The sequence below is a fragment of the Panthera tigris genome, chromosome A1 (assembly GCF_018350195.1).
Source record: "Panthera tigris isolate Pti1 chromosome A1, P.tigris_Pti1_mat1.1, whole genome shotgun sequence".
In the NCBI taxonomy this organism is placed as follows: Eukaryota; Metazoa; Chordata; class Mammalia; order Carnivora; family Felidae; genus Panthera; species Panthera tigris.
The window spans coordinates 189,094,952-189,111,070 of NC_056660.1; the positions used below are offsets into that span (position 1 = coordinate 189,094,952).

Sequence of the window (16,119 nt, forward strand, 5' to 3'; positions counted from 1 at the left end):
CCAAGTTGGTTAACATATAGTGTAATAATGATTTCAGGAATAGAATTTAGTGAGTCATGACTTATGTATAACACCCAGTGCTCATCCCAACAAGTGTCCTCCTTCATGCCCCTTGCCCGTTTAGCCCATCCCCCACCCAAAACCCCTCCAGCAACCTTCAGTTTTTATAGCTTCTGTTCAGCAAAAACATTTTTGCTTTTTGCTATTAAATGATAGTCTAGGGGTGCCTGGGTGGCTCAGTGGGTTAAGTGTCAAATCTTGATTTCCACTCAGGTCATGATCTCACAGTGAGACCAAGTCCTGCTGTTAGCACAGAGCCTGCTTGGGATTTTCTCTCTACACCTCCCCCACTCATGCTTGCTCTTTCAAAATATTCAAAAAATAAAATAAAGTGATAGTCTACACAGAAGGCCAGGTATTACCCTCTCATCCAGCACAGCCAAGGTGTTTCCAGTTACCTACAAGCCACACAAATCACTTTCCTAATTGCCACTTCCCTCCCAAACTATCAACTAGTGTTAATTCTATACTAGTTCTTTTTGTGTATGTCTTAACGTTTCTTTAAGCTATGCAAAGCCCAAGGGAATGCATTCTTTACCTTAGAGAACACAATAAAAATTAACATACAACTGTGAAATATATGCTGGAACAAATACGTGTGGCAACAAAGAAACACCATCGCTACAGGTTAAGTTATGGCAAGAGTATGAAACATACATACCTTTGCTCAAAACTTCTGAGGACAAAAAACAAAGCTGTAAACTGCTGCTAATCCAACAAATGCTTGTCCCTCTATCTTATGACAAAATTGAGCCTTTGTATCACAGAACACCCACAGAAAGCACATTTCTTTGGGTGGTTTTGTCCTGAAAGTTTGTACTTTAATGTCCACTTATCATGTACCATTGTTACATTCGCCAGTCCAGAGCTACATTACCTTATTGCCTGACTTGACCTATCACAGGATACTGACGGCCTTACAGCCCAAAGTGCCACAGATCACCCACCATAGGCATCAGAGGCCTTTGGGGTTAAAAATCAGATGAGCAAACCTCAAATCTTCATCGGGGCGTGCTGGAAGAAGAATGTAAAACAAGCATTCCAAGTAAATTTTTGTATGTAGAAGTCTGTGAACCACCACGGTGATGAAGGTGTTTATCCTGGCTTATGTAAAGACATATATACAAAAGTTGGATTCATACACTGTATTTGTATGAGAAAAATAAGTGGAAACGTAGGCCAAGGGAGTTGAAACCTTTATTTTCTCAGAGATTTTTATCAATTACCAAACATGCACCATATTTCTTCCTGTGCAGTGAGTACATGAAGGGAAAAAAATGATTCCAACAGATGGAGTATCAATTAGCGGAGGATGAGACCAGCCGTTGCCTTCAAAAATACATTTTCTTCGTGGCTGTGAAGTCTGCGATGCAAGACCAGGCACTAAAATGTAGACTGCCTCTTAATTCCTACTAGAGCCAAATAATTTTCCTCTGAAATATGAAACCAGGACAGCAGGCAATGGGAGTTCTCTCACCACCTACCCCCACTTGAGGGGGACCCCTCGCTAGTGGTGGTTCTCGAAATTACTGCTGCTGTCCTCCGCTCTTCCTCCCCCGTCTGCAGCTGGAACTGACCCATCTGCAGCTGGAACTATTAGGTGTCCTCTGACACCTGCCACTTGTGACCCCAAGGGAAGTGCTAATTCAAATGCCAGTGTTCTGATTACATAGAGGCTACCTGAGAATCCTTTTCAGGAATCCAATAGGAAGGGGACTTTTAAAACTGAAGTATCTAGAAAAAATGGAGTAAATGCTTCTCCCTTCTTGTTCATTCATTCTCACACATTTTATTTCTTTCATGTATACACATAATTCCTTTTCTTTTTAGAAAGAGGTAAAAGTGGCCTTGGAAATACCCCTGGCAAGATGACGATCATGCTGACAACTCCACAAAATCAATCTATGGAATATTCATATAAAGACATCCAAACTACTACTCATTTGTTCAGCCAAAGGTGCCAACTTGGTAACTGGCACAAAGCGCTCATTCTCCCTGGAATTCCTGAATTCAGAGGCATCTGCAACCATCAACCCATTACTTATCTCCAGGTCAAAGTACACGGGTAAGAAAGGTGGCTTTAAAGGTCAGTGGATTCTGTAGTTAACAGGTGGCTGAGAGTAAAGTTTAGGTTCATCATCTACCATAGGTGGAAAGAGCTGGACACGTTTTTTAAGATTTATGCCACAATGTAAAAATGATTCATTCTGCAAAGCATAAAGTAGTTCTTGCTTTATAAAAATAGGACCACAATTTTTTTTTTTTTAAATGCACTTCTACAGAAGGAACCATGTTCCAATACTGCAAAAAAAATGTTCTACTTAAAGCAGAACAAGATAACCACCCCCATACATCCCTTCTTTTCCTGGTCCCTTTCCAATCAGTCATGTTATTCCTGGCACACTGTTCTTGGTAGTAAGGATCCTAGGGCCACCTGCTGCCAGGAAACTTAGGGGTCTTGCATGGTTAAGCATGCCAGGACTGAAAAGCAAAGGATCAGCTGTCTTCATCTAGGATCTCTGGATGTTCCTTCCAGAAAGCATCCCCAATAATATCGCAATATAAAGGCACTGGCTTAATCCTGGTCCGAGTCACCGCCATCTTTTTTCCTTCTATTTCTGCTGGCAGCTTGACTTCTTTTGTTGTGACTTCACCCACCTACAGATAAAAGTTAAAATATTAACACTGTTAATTGAGTTTGGGAGAGTAGAGGGGGATATGCAGGAAGTTGACTTATATACTTCCGACAAATATTTGTCAGGTAGATACACAAATACATATCTCAACATACATGAATTTGTTTAAAAACTTTTAAAAAGTTGCTACATTCTGAAAGGAGGTCTTAGGAACAAAGGAGTAATTCCATGTTCCTTATTAACAATAAATATAGAATTAAAGGTTTTTTGTTTTTGTTTTTGTTATTTTGCTTCTCTCATCTGCATGAAGAAGTATCCAAGTCTGTGCTAAAGAGCAAATGTGGTTTTAAAATACTAATAAGCTGAAGCTGCCAGTGGGGAGGACTAATTCTTAAGGTACCCCTTAACACCCGAAAACATTCATTAAAAAAAAAACAACTAAATGTAAGGAAATAAATTTAGAGAAGTCATTATGCTCAGAAGCTGGCACAGAGAGAAAATATTGGTAAAATTAAGAATTTAGGTAAAGGTACAGAATATTAAAGTATGAATATCTAGGGAATCTCAAGAACATTCTCCAAGTGGTAGAACGCTCATATACAATGTTTCCCTATGCCTCATATTATAGTTGTCATGGGACGGGTGGACCACTTAATGATATTATCCAGTGTGGAAGAAAGTATTTTTTAAATGTTATATGAATGCAAAAATCCTTCTGTCTGCAGTGTACTCTGTTATGGGGTTTTATTTGATTTGGAGAGCTTATGACACAGGAAAATAAATGAAGTAATTCTAAAATCTGTGATTCTGCTTATAAAGAGAAATTCCAGACAACAAAGATCACTAACAAACTGACAAAATTAGTAGCACTGACTGACAAAAAAAGCATCCAAAATAATATATAGTATCTCATTTAAAAAAGATCTAATTCATGTTAATCAATGGAGTCACATCCTTATACATGTGGTAGGGGACACAAAGTTTGGGATGGGCACAGGCTCTCTTCTTTCTGACCTCCATTTTAATTTGGACACAACAGCATTACCTTCTGCCATATCAACACAGTCCCTTTCCTATACATCAGTGGCTCATTATTGTAGTTGATGTTGAATTCAGAAAACAAAATCTCATTCTTGTCTGCTGCAAGAGTTCCCTGAGAAAATAAAAAAGATATAAAAAGATTTTTATGTCTGCTCTCTGCCCTCACCCTACCTATCCATTCCACCCTCTATCTAAATTTCCACAAACAAAAAAGTGGAAGGGTTTTACCAAATATCTTATAGATACTAATGAATTTCAATTGTAAGAGCAGTTTAAATCTTATTTAGATGTCTAAATTCATAAAACTGTCTTCTATAGCAAACAATTGGCTTCAAAAGTCATAACTGGGATGGGGTGACAGGAAAGAGTACTATTCTGTACTACGTAGTGTATGTTATCTTATTTGACCCTCATTACCATCTCCATTTTAGAGAGAACTTTGAAGCTTAGAAAGATTATATAAATTGCCTAAGGCCAAAAGCTGCTTTTATTCTTATAAGAATCAAAATCTAAACTCAGCTCTTCCAAACTCGGGATAGATCTACCAATATGCCAATTATTACTGCTATCTCTAAATCTTCACCATTACTGTTAATGACAAACATGTATTGTGTAATTATAATGTGCCAGGCATTATATTAAGAGCCATAACAACACATCACCTCATTTCAGTTAGTCATCCCACAAGTAGCACTGGTCATCTAATGATGAACGCCAGTGTTTATTATGGTTTCTGTGCTTCATGCCATTTAATTCTCACAATAAACCTATGCAGTGGGAACTGTTACTTCTTACATCTTACCTATAAAGAACTAAGGCAGAGAGGATAAAATTAAATAGAAGTCCCCAAGTACAATTATTTGACTTCCAAAGCCTATACTCTTAACAATACACGCACCCAGCAGGGAATGACAATGATAAAGATGCCAAGTGGGACTGATGAAAAAGAGCATGTGCCCTGTCTAAAGAAGGCGACCAATATGCAGCGCCAGCCACGCACTACCACGTGGGAATGTAGAGCCAGTGTCGCCAATTCCATTTTCTAGCTGAGGACACTAAGACTCAGGGAGAAGCAGTAACTCATCTGGGGTCACAGAATAAGCAGGTAGCAGAGCTGCTACTAGTAAGATCTTTATATCCTTTCAAACCAAAGCAGTAGAGAGCTTTAAAAGAATACAAAATGGCATGGGAGAGTGTACAGAAAACCAACCCCAGGTGAGTATTAATGCAGTTAAGACCTTATACCTGTAATCTCTCTTGGGCTTGTACTGGTGTTAGTCCAGACTGTTGTACAAGTGCCCAGAAAACTGTATTATAAAGATTATTGACGTGACCTGTGAGGAGAAAAGAGTAGCACTGTTTATACAGATATGATCTTTATGCAACACTCGTGTTTCAAAGAACAGTAGAACTCCACCTCTCTGGGGCACCTGCGTGATTCACTCAGTTAAGCATCTGACTTCGGCTCAGGTCTCACAGCTTGTGAGTTCGAGCCCCACATTGGGCTCTGTGCTGACAGCTCGGAGACTGGAGCCTGCTTCAGATTCTGTGTCTCCCTTTCTCTCTCTGCCCCTCCCCAACTCTCTCTCTCTGTCTCAAAAAATAAACATTAAAAAAAAAAAATTAAAAAAAAAAAAAAAAGAACTCCACCTCTCTCCTCGAAAGGAGAGAGATCTCGGAGACATTTAGTGATTTACCCAGAACCATACACTGGGAAGATGGGGGGGAAGTGGTCAAGTATAAACAAACTTATTACCTAAAAGTTTTATTCTCTCATTTCACTTATGCTGTGTATAAACTGGTTAACTTACACATTAAACTTAGGAATACTTTCAAAGTTATTTTAGATTAATCCTAGCTCTTTTCCAGTTTTTCTGGGAAAATCAAGATACACCAAATAAGTAAGTCTCACAAACATGTCATCATAGTTGTGTAAGGCAGGAGTCACAATTCAAACACCCACTGAGGCCACCATGAACATAAATGCATAAAGCAGAGTAGGTGACCCATGGGGAACAAGAGAGAATGGTACAGTTTATGGCACATTGGCTTCTGTGTGTGTGTGTATATATATATATAAAGGCAGCAGTCACTACATAGGTAATATCTAATACTAAGTGGGAATGTAGACCTAGTATTACCAGGTCTCCTAATTTTTCCCAAAAAAACTGGAAATCGGGAACATTTACATGAATCTCCCGATTTTTCAATTGTTTTCAACTAATTAAAAAAATACAAAATACTGCATTCTAAACAAAATACACATGTGCCAAACCTGTATCAAATCACCACCTCTAATATATGGAACTGGTGGTTTAACTACATCTGTTTATTTGGTTTCACTTACAATCTGCTTGCCGCCAACTGAGGTAGTCCTTTAAGGTCTGGTTGTTAGGATACACTATGACTCTTCCATCAAAGCCTGGGGGATACAGAAGGGGCTGGTCCTCAAAGTAATCTCGCCAATAAAACACATAGCTGGAGGCAAACTGGGAAGCCACATGGGTCATGAACTTACTTGCAGAAGTAAGGCACATTGGGTGGAGCAAGAAAAAAGAAAATACATGATATTAATTCAAAACCATGATAGAGCCTGTGTGTGCAACAGAGTGATTATACAAAGTGTCCAGCAAGCCAAGAGATAAAATGTGCTGGGCCAAGAAAAACTAAGCAGCCCGCCTCTCTTTCCAGTCCAATAAGTAACTTACTAATACTGAATTTTTGTATGTAGGATGTTATGTGAATTTATGGTTCAAGAGGGTTTTTGTGTGTGTGTTTTTTTTTTAGCCTTGGAAGGAAGAGAACCATTGTTTTTAAAAAGGCAATTCATATATGCTTTGTTTTCTGTGAGAGTTTCGATATATTGCCAAATGAAATATCAAATTTGTCTATTTTGAGATCCTTCTTAATTAAAAATTTAAGCAATATTGTAAAGCACATATAGGCTGTTCTTGGCTAAAGCCAACCTAGGAATTATTAATATTATTATATTCTAACGGTGTCTGTTTCTAGTCTTAATGTTCAGTGCCAGATCTATGTAGAAGCTAAAGTGATGAGGAATGAAGCAGAAAGAATCAGATAAAGAGGCTTATGTAATGCTCACATAAAAGATAAAAGTACAGGGGCGCCTGGGTGGCTCAGTCAGTTAAGCGGCCGACTTCAGCTCAGGTCATGATCTCACCGTCCGTGAGTTCGAGCCCTGCGTCGGGCTCTGGGCTGATGGCTCAGAGCCTGGAGCCTGCTTCTGATTCTGTGTCTCCCTCTCTCTCTGACCCTCCCCCGTTCATGCTCTGTCTCTCTCTGTCTCAAAAATAAATAAACGTTAAAAAAATAAAAAAAAAAAAAGATAAAAGTACAACAGTCTAAACAGGAAATATACATTCTGCAGTTGGAATATTCCATCTGCAGTCTGTAAGGCACCAATTAAAAAAAGCAAAAACCAAATGCTGACAGGAAATAGTCTCAAGGAGCTAGGACATGGAATTACCTGGCTCTTCTTTTAAACCAATTGCTTTTCCGCTTGAACACAAAGCTGTACTCATCACTCTGTCCATATGCAATCACAATATCCTCCAGTTCTGTCATTACAGTCTGGGCACATTTGGTCATCAGGTGGAGAGCACGGCTGTCATTAGGTTTTGCAAAGTTGTGCTTCTCAGCAAACCTTTATAGAGGGAAAAGGGCATGAATGGAAGAGAGCTTACAACCTGACTTATTTAAGAAGTCTACTTTGTTCTCGCCCTGACCGAGAAAAAGGGGCATAATTGCTAAGTCTCCATTCCCTGTTCTGCGAAACGGAGATAAAGTATACTTACTTCACAGGACTGTTGTGAAGATTAGAGGGAGGTAACAAATATACTATGCCTGGCTCCTTGGAAATGCTCAACAAGTGATAAGAACCATTATTAAAATAATACTTTTAAGACTTACATTCCCATCTTTCTGTTACATTTCTTTTTTATTTTTCCTCCCGCGTATGGCTAGTTACTGATAATCAAAGAACATATAAAGTATTGCCCACAGCAAGACCTAAAAAGGTCTCTAAACAGTCTGCCTTCAAATATAACTAACTAAATAGCCGGGCAACTGGCTGAAGAGCTGAAATGCTGCACCGGGGACTGACTTTTTCCACCAGGGACTTGCTAACAGGTCTCAGCTCGAGGGCGCCGCAGGCCAGCTGCTCCTCACAAAAGCACTCGGCCTCAGTTTAACTACTCAGACCACGCCTTCAAGCACCTGGTAGCTAGCGCGTACGGTGAGGCTCAATGCCGCGCGCTCATTGGCTGTCACGTTACCCGGTAACCAAGAGCTGCCGCCACAATTGGCGTTCCATTCCCCGGAAGCCCTGGGGCACCTTGCTGCCTCAAACCAAACTCGCTCACCGATGGAAATTCCTGCCGTCCAGCCGCACCACCACCCAACAGTGGGCCAGGCAGGTGTCGTCAGCCTCGAAGTTCCGCACGTACTCGAACTTGCTCTTTGCCATGGCCGCCCCCAATTTCAAGCACCGTCTCAGAGTAACGGAAGTGACGGCCCAGCAGTCGCGAACTTTCACATTGCATGCGGACCACATTCGCTCCGCGGAAGGTGAAGGACCAAGAAAGCCTCGCCCCGGAAGTTCCTGTGTCTCTTAGTGGCCGCTCTAGCTGTAGTGGAGGTCCTCATCTCTCTCGCCTCTCCTTGTAGTTCTTAATCCACTTCCGGGCGTGTAAGAAGCGTTCCGTTGTACCTTTCGTACTGCACACGGTTGTCAGATTTTTCTCCTCTGTCATGCAGCAAGTCACTCTCACGAAGTGAGATTTTGTAAAAATTTTCTTTCTGACCAAGTTTGAAGGTTTAGTTGTGATTTTTTTTTCTTTCTAAATAGCATTTATTAACTTGCAGAAAATGTGGGATATACCGGAAAATATAAGAAAATACTTCCTATTTCCCCTCTCCCTTCAAAGCATTGTGAATGGTTTCTTCCAGTCACTTTTCTTTGTATTTGTATTTGTACACAGGGAACACACAAAATCGTAATCATACACCTATGCGATTTTTGTATTTTCCACTTAAACCTTGAGCATTTTCCAATGTTATCAAATATTCCAAAGGGTGATTTTAAAAAGAAAAATAGGCTTTTATTCTGACACATGGGCCTACTAAATTAATTTACTCAACTTTTGCACGAAGACCCAACCTTTAATTTCTTTTTGCTGGTAGATAATAGTAACATTAAACCCTAATATTTTTTTATGATGCTTTATGATTTATAAAGCTCTTTTGAATTCAGTACTTTTTTTTTATCCTCAAGAAAAATTTTCAAATAATATAAAAGAATATATGATGAAGTCTCTCACTGACTCCTAACTCTATACTTCAGACAATGGCTGTTGCTAGTTACTTGTATATCCATTCAGGAGTAGATAGAAACATATATCTACATCTGTATCTAAATCTCTCAAACTGTTTGAAGGCAACATGAAGAAAGGAAGGATGTGAATGTCATGAATTTATGCCCTGGCTCTGCCACAGATGGACTATGTGACCTAACATAAGCTACTTTTTTTCTCAGATTTCCCCTTTGTTAAGAGAAGACACCAATTCTTCCCTTGCTACCCTCTAAAGTTATTGTGTGAGCATTAGAGAACATGATGGCTAGCATTTGTGGTATGGATGTACAGACACACTGGTATAATAATATTCCAAGGTGATGTTAATTTGCAACCAAGATCAGGAAGCACTTAGAGGAACAGGTTAAAACACACCAGGAGGAAATAGACAAACTCACAATGTAGAATCTTATATAAGATTACTGACCTGACTTCTTAAAAATATAAATTTCATGAAGAATAAAAAAAGAAAAAATGAAAGGAAGGAAGGATGGGAAAAGGTAGGACACTGTTTCAGAATGAAACAGATTTAAGAAACATAAAAACAAAATACAATGTGAAAATCTGGAATGTATACTGGCCCCATAAATATTAAAGGTAGTTCTAAATCCACTGGGAAAACATGCAGTTAAAAACAGCTCTAGATTTCAGTGGTTTACAAACAAACATTTATTTCTTGCTCAAGTCACTCACAGGTTTCTGGCTTGGCTACTGCTGTGCTCCAGGCAGATGTTCTGATTTACGTGTCTTCTTATTCCAAAACTCAGTCAATGATTCAAAAGGCTTTTGCACCATAGAGGAACATCTTGCTGCTCACATTATGTTTGCTAAAGCAGCATAACAACGGAGTCAAGTGCAAAGATTGCAGGGCAGGGATGTATTATCTTCCCACAGGGAACAGAAAAGTGAGTAATTTTGAACAATAATGCAATCTACTGGAACTGTTCATTAGTTGATGTTAGGGAATTATTGTTAATTTTAGTGGCACAATAATGGTAGTGTGCTTAGGCAGGAGAATAACTTTATTTTTAGTTTTTAAATTTATTTTTAAAATTTACATCCAAGTTAATTAGCATATAGTGCAACAATGATTTCAGGAGTATTTTCCTTAATGCCCCTTACCCATTTAGCCCATCCCCCCTCCCACAACCCCTCCAGCAACCCTCAGTTTGTTCTCCATATTTATGAGTCTCTTCTGTTTTGTCCCTCTCCCTGTTTTTATATTATTTATGCTTCCTTTCCCTTATGTTCATCTGTTTTGTATCTTAAAGTCCTCATATGAGTAAACTCATGTGGTATTTGTCTTTCTCTGACAGATGAATTTCACTTAACATAATACCCTCTAGTTCTATCCACATAGTTGCAAATGGCAAGATTTCATTCTTTTTGATGGCTGAGTAATACTCCATTGTATATGTACGCATATATATATATATGTGTGTGTGTGTGTGTGTGTGTATATATACATATATATATGTATATATATGTATATATATACACACCACATCTTCTTTATCCATTCATCCATCGATGGACATTTGGGCTCTTTCCATACGTTGACTATTGTTGATAGCACTGTTATGAACATTGGGGTGCATGTGTCCCTTTGAAACAGCATACCTGTATCCCTTGGATAAATACCTAGTAGTGCAGTTGCTGGGTTGTAGGGTAGTTCTATTTTTAATTTTTTGAGGAACCAGCAGGAGAATAACTTTAATCTTAGAGGATATCTGAAGAAAAAGTGGCAAAATATTAACATTTACTGAATCTAGGTGTAGTCATATGGGTATTTATTATATTATTTTTTCTATTTTTCTACATGTTATGTGTTGTGTCACCCAAAAAGATATGTTGAAGTACTAACCCAAGATACAGTGATGTAACTTTATTTGGACATAGGGTCTTTGCAGATATAATCAATTAGGATGAGGTCACTAGGGTGGGGCCTTAATCCAATATGACTAGTGCCCATATGAAAAGAGAAAACAGAGGCACACAGAGGAAGACCACCAAGTAGAGAAGAAGCCAGAGATTTGAGTGATGCATCTATAAGCCAAGGAAGGCAAAGGATTGCCAGCCATCATCAGAAGCTAGGAGAGAGGTGTGGAAATGGGTGCCATCATTATTCCCATTTTAAAGATGTGGAAATTGAGTAGAGAGAGGTCCAGTAATTTGCCTAAGGTCACAGATCCAACAGGTGGTGATGCAAGAATTCCAAACTAGGGGTGCCTGACTGGCTCAGTTGAAGGGCATGCAACTCTTGATCATGAGGTTATGAGTTCAAATCCCACATTCGGCAAAAAGTGCACACACACACACACACACACACACACAAAGAATTCGAACCAAGCATTTTAACTACAAAGCCCATGTTTTTAGCTACTCCTCAGTATTATCTCCCCTTCTCTCTCTCTCTGTCTTCATTCACCAGCTTTACAATAGTTTCTGCCTGTGTCAACCCGGCAGAAATCAACCAATTCAGTACTTCACTGAGTCTTCAAATCAAAAGGTACATGAACATCCAATCCCTTAATTCTCAAACATAATTTATTCATATACAGCCTTTGTGAATTTTGTCATTCCCATATACTACCTTAGTTAGAAATATTTTTCTTTATGCCAATTCTCTTCATTTTAAATCTTTTTATTGGAAATGAACATACACGTGCAAAAGTACACAAAACATGATGTAACCAGTACTCAGTCAAGAAAGAGAACATTGTCAGTTGCCAGGAATCCATATCAATTATTATTACCTCTCCTTTCCAGAGCTAATGGCCTTCTTAACATCTATAACTTTTTTATGTTCATTTTTTAAAGTTATCTCTCTGCCCAACATGGGGCTCAAATTCACAATCCCAAGATGAAGAGTTGCATGTTCTACTGACAGGCAGCCAGGCACCACAGTTATGTTTGTTTTTGGACATTACATAAATGAAATCTTGCAGTACATATTCTTTGGCATCTGGTCTCTTTGGATCAACATTATGTTTGGAAGATTCAACCAAGGTGCAGAGTGTAACTGTAGTTCATTTATCTTCATTCTTCCATAGTATCCGATTGTATAACTATACCAGTTTACCCACGGTATTATTGAATAGATATTTATATTGCTTCCATTTTGGGAGTGATTATGAAAAACACTACTCTGAACATTCTTGTACATGTCTTTTTGTGTACACATGCCTGAATTGGGTATATACTTAAGACTAGAATTTCTGTGTCATGAAGAATGCATCTGTTCACTTTTGGTCGATAATGTCATACTTTTTCCAAAGTGTTTTTACCAATTTCCATTTCTCCAAATAGTATGTGACTTGCTCCATATCCTCACCAACACTTGATATTGTTAGTTTTCAAAAAGATTATGCTGCATCATTCTAACTTATATGTAGTAGATCTTTCAAGGAGTATATTTCCATGATGATTAACAATGTTTAACATTTTTTTCTTACACTTATTGGCCACCTGGATATCCTTTATTGTAAAGTATGTGTTCAAGTCTTTTGCACAGTTTTTCACTCACTATTTAATACTTCAATTAAGTATTTGAAAGAGAAATTATTTGAAAGAGAAATTATCTGAAAGAGAAATTCTGTCATTACCATAAATGGAAAATTAGCATCACATGTCAACAATAGAGGGTGACAATATATTAAGATAAATGCAATTCCAGGATAATGCTCATGCTTTGTGGTAGGATTTTTTGTTTTCTTTTTCATTTTGCCAACAACGAAAAGGAAGCACTGAACATTGCCAGACATTCTCAAAGTCATTCACGAAGCTAGTTGCAAAACTTGATTTGATTCAGAGTTCCCTTTCCCTTCCAATGACTGATAAAAACCTGGAGAAGAAGGGACAGGTCAAAAGCCATAACAACTCTCCTGAGGTCTCCCCCAGGTTTATCAGTTAACACCAGGGACCATTCATTAAATATCTACTCTGTGCCAGGTCCTATGGTCATATATTAGTCACATTGCTTTGGCTATCTGATTTATTCTGCACAGTTGTTCATTGAGGGTGGGTTTTCCAGCGTTGGTGTGTGGCTTCTACCCTTGATAGCTGGAGCTTCAGCCATTATATCTATGTTCCAGGAAGGAAGAAGGACAAACGGGAAGATAGCAAAGCTCACACCTCCAAAACAAATCACGTCTCTTTATCAGGTTTTTACTAAAGCTGCACAACTTCTGCGTATATATTTTGAGCCTTCCTCATCTGCAGTGGAGCCTGGGAAATGTAGTTCTTTTAGCTGGGCACTTGGCCATCTCCAATAATATAGGATCTTTCTTTCTTTTCAAAAAAGAAGGGAGAATGCTATTGCACGGGCAACTGGAAGTTTCTGCCACAAAAGCCACTAGGGGTTATAAAGGGGTAGCCTAACAGGCCCTGCACCCTGAACTCTAACTCCCAGCCTGCTCCCCCTACCTCCCTCAGCCACTTTATTAAAAAAAAAAAAAAAAAAAAAAAAAAAATCAGGGCACCTCAGTGACTCGGTTCAGTGTCTGAATCTTGATTTTGGCTCAGGTCATGATCTCAGAGTTGTGGGATCCAGCCTCACATCTGGAGTCTCAGGTCTGGGAGAGGAGCGGGGTGGGGGGGGGAAGAGGGAGGAGGGGGAGGAGGGGAAGGAGGAAGAAGAGGAAGAGGAAAATGAGGGAGGAGGAGGAGGAAAAAAAGAAGGAGGAGGAGGAGGATGAGAAGAAGAAGAGAAAGAGGAAGAGGAAGAGGAGAGGAAAGAGAGGGCAAGGGGGAGGGGGCAAGCGGGAGGAGGGAGAGATGGGTGAGGAGGGGAGAAGGAGAGGAAGAGGAAGAGGAAGAAGGAGGTGGAGAAGAGGAAGAAGGAGAAGGAGAAGGCAGAGAAAGAAAAAAAAAAAGAGACAGATGATTGGTTGGAAATTCCAGGGGAGATGTTACATTCTTCCCTCCCCATACTTCCCTCCACCACCTGCCTTGAGTTCCCCCACTTCCCATCCCCAGAATAGGTGGGGGAACTCGAAGCAGGGGGTGGAGGGAAGTATGGGGAGGGAAGTTGGGGGAGGCTTCAAAGGCAGGCAAGAAAGGAGTACTAGTTCCTTACTTACCAGCTGGGGACCTGAAGAATTCTCCTGATACTATCACTGTAGCAGGATATCAGGAGAGTTACTTGGAGGTCCTGATAAGTATCCCTCTCTTGCTCCCCTTGAGTTTTGGGTATATGTGAATGTAGAGACCAGTGACTACACCATATTTGGAGGTTTCTGGAGCAGATTAGGCCAGTGTATGAGAAGGATCAGCAATGAGGTATGCCTGAAAAAATGACAGAGATACCTCACTGCAGTCCCCCTCAGCCTTTGTGTGTGTGTGTGTTGGGGGGGGGGGGTCATCATCATCACTGGTTCCATAAGAAGCAGCTCAGAGGTTGGGGTAAAGGGGGGACAGGAACTGGGAATTGCCTTGAGCCCAATGGGCAAGTAAAAGTCATCCCTCCTATAGAGGGTCTGAAGACAGAAAGAGCTGGAAGGACCAAGAGGAGCTATGTGTTCCTCTCTAAGGATCCTTGGAAGATCATCCTGGTGCTAAAAATGGCCCCAGGATAACCATGCACCATGCCAATGTAGGAAGAGAGAAGACTTCCCACCACAAGGTGGAAGGTCAACTATGTAAAAAGGCCACTGCTTTGCCTACACCCCAACCCAGCCCTCAAAGGGAATTAAATTTTGAAAAGAGGAGGGTGATGCAGAGGATCTCAGAACAAGATTGTGGCTCCCACCTCCATTCCAGGTTGCTGGAGTGGGACCAGAATGAAAGAGCAGGGTCTTCCACTCTAAGCCCCTTCAGTAATAAGCATGGCCTGTACTGGGAGTGGGGTGGTGGGGGCACTTGTCACAAAAAGACAAATACTGTATGATTCTGGAAACTCAGTGAGGTACGTAGTCAAGTTCATACAGAAAATAGAATGATTGTTGCTAGGGAATAAAGGGAGTGGGGTAAAGGGAGTTATTGTTTAATGGATATAGGATTTCAATTTTGTAAGATGAAAAGAGTTTGGAGATCGGTTGCACAACAGTGTGAATGTATTTAACACTACTGAGTTGTACACTTAAAATGTTAAGGTGGTAAATTTTATGTTATGCATATTTTGCCACAATTAAAAAAACCTAAAATCTTGCACACAACAGATATTTGTAACCTAACTGGACAATGATTTCTATTTTTAAAAATTTCTATTACTTAGCAGATCACTTATCACTGAAGCTGACGAAATAAAAATAATTACCTTTGGTGTGGAAGTCATATTCCAATTTTTCTTCCCTAATGCTGACTCATTTCATTTGTACTAAGAGCTACATTATGTAAATGAAATTCAGGGTGGAAGGGGGTAAGAAGAAGGAATAATTTGTCTCTAAAGTCTCCTTTTCTGTTCTAAACCATTCTAATCAAATTTCTGGCTGGGAGTAATGTATACACTTCCAGGAATAGACTGCCTAGCTCTATCATGGTTTTGAGGCAGATAAAAATATCACTACATACCAGGATTTACATGGGTGTAAAGTTTAGAACTATTATTCTAGAATAAATTCATGATTACCAGGGCCTTGAAATTGCTATAATATACTTGCTCTGTATTTTTATATGTAGCTTACATAGGTCAGAGTGAATGGATTTTATTTTAAATAGTCATCAATTATGTCTTTAAATGGACATGTTTTGTCAACTACCTCGTCTTTCTCTACTTAGTAGAAGTTCCAGAAGTCATGAGGACCTGGTCACTGGAGGGCTTAGAAAAAGACATTAGGAAAACAGAAAGGGGGAATTAGATGTATGTTTCCTACTCCACTTGACCTTGTTACCACTTAATCCCACAAATTTACTCATTCATTAAACTAGTATTTCTTAATTTCCTACCATGTACCATGTTCACTGGGATGCAACAGCAAACAATACAGCTATGGTGCCTACACAATGGAGTTCACAGCAAGTTGAGGAAGACAGACCTTAAACAAAGAGTTTCACAAGTAACTGTTGGACTA

General features: G+C 39.5%; 1 protein-coding gene across 12 annotated transcripts in view; it reads right to left on the reverse strand.

The window, feature by feature from the left end:
* Positions 1-1,239: 1,239 nt before the first annotated feature.
* Positions 1,240-16,119, reverse strand: part of THG1L (tRNA-histidine guanylyltransferase 1 like) — a 32,282-nt gene continuing 17,402 nt past the window's right edge. For 3 of the 12 annotated variants that reach the window (XM_042993666.1, XM_042993663.1, XM_042993668.1), the window contains 5 exons: positions 7,225-7,401; positions 6,085-6,254; positions 4,983-5,071; positions 3,742-3,849; positions 1,240-2,718 (listed from right to left, as the gene is read on the reverse strand). In XM_042993666.1, the coding sequence (XP_042849600.1) occupies positions 2,557-2,718; positions 3,742-3,849; positions 4,983-5,071; positions 6,085-6,254; positions 7,225-7,401 (706 nt within the window). In that variant the 3' untranslated portion in view covers positions 1,240-2,556. The other 9 variants (XM_007077595.3, XM_042993678.1, XM_042993670.1 and 6 more) reach the window with 9 other exon arrangements.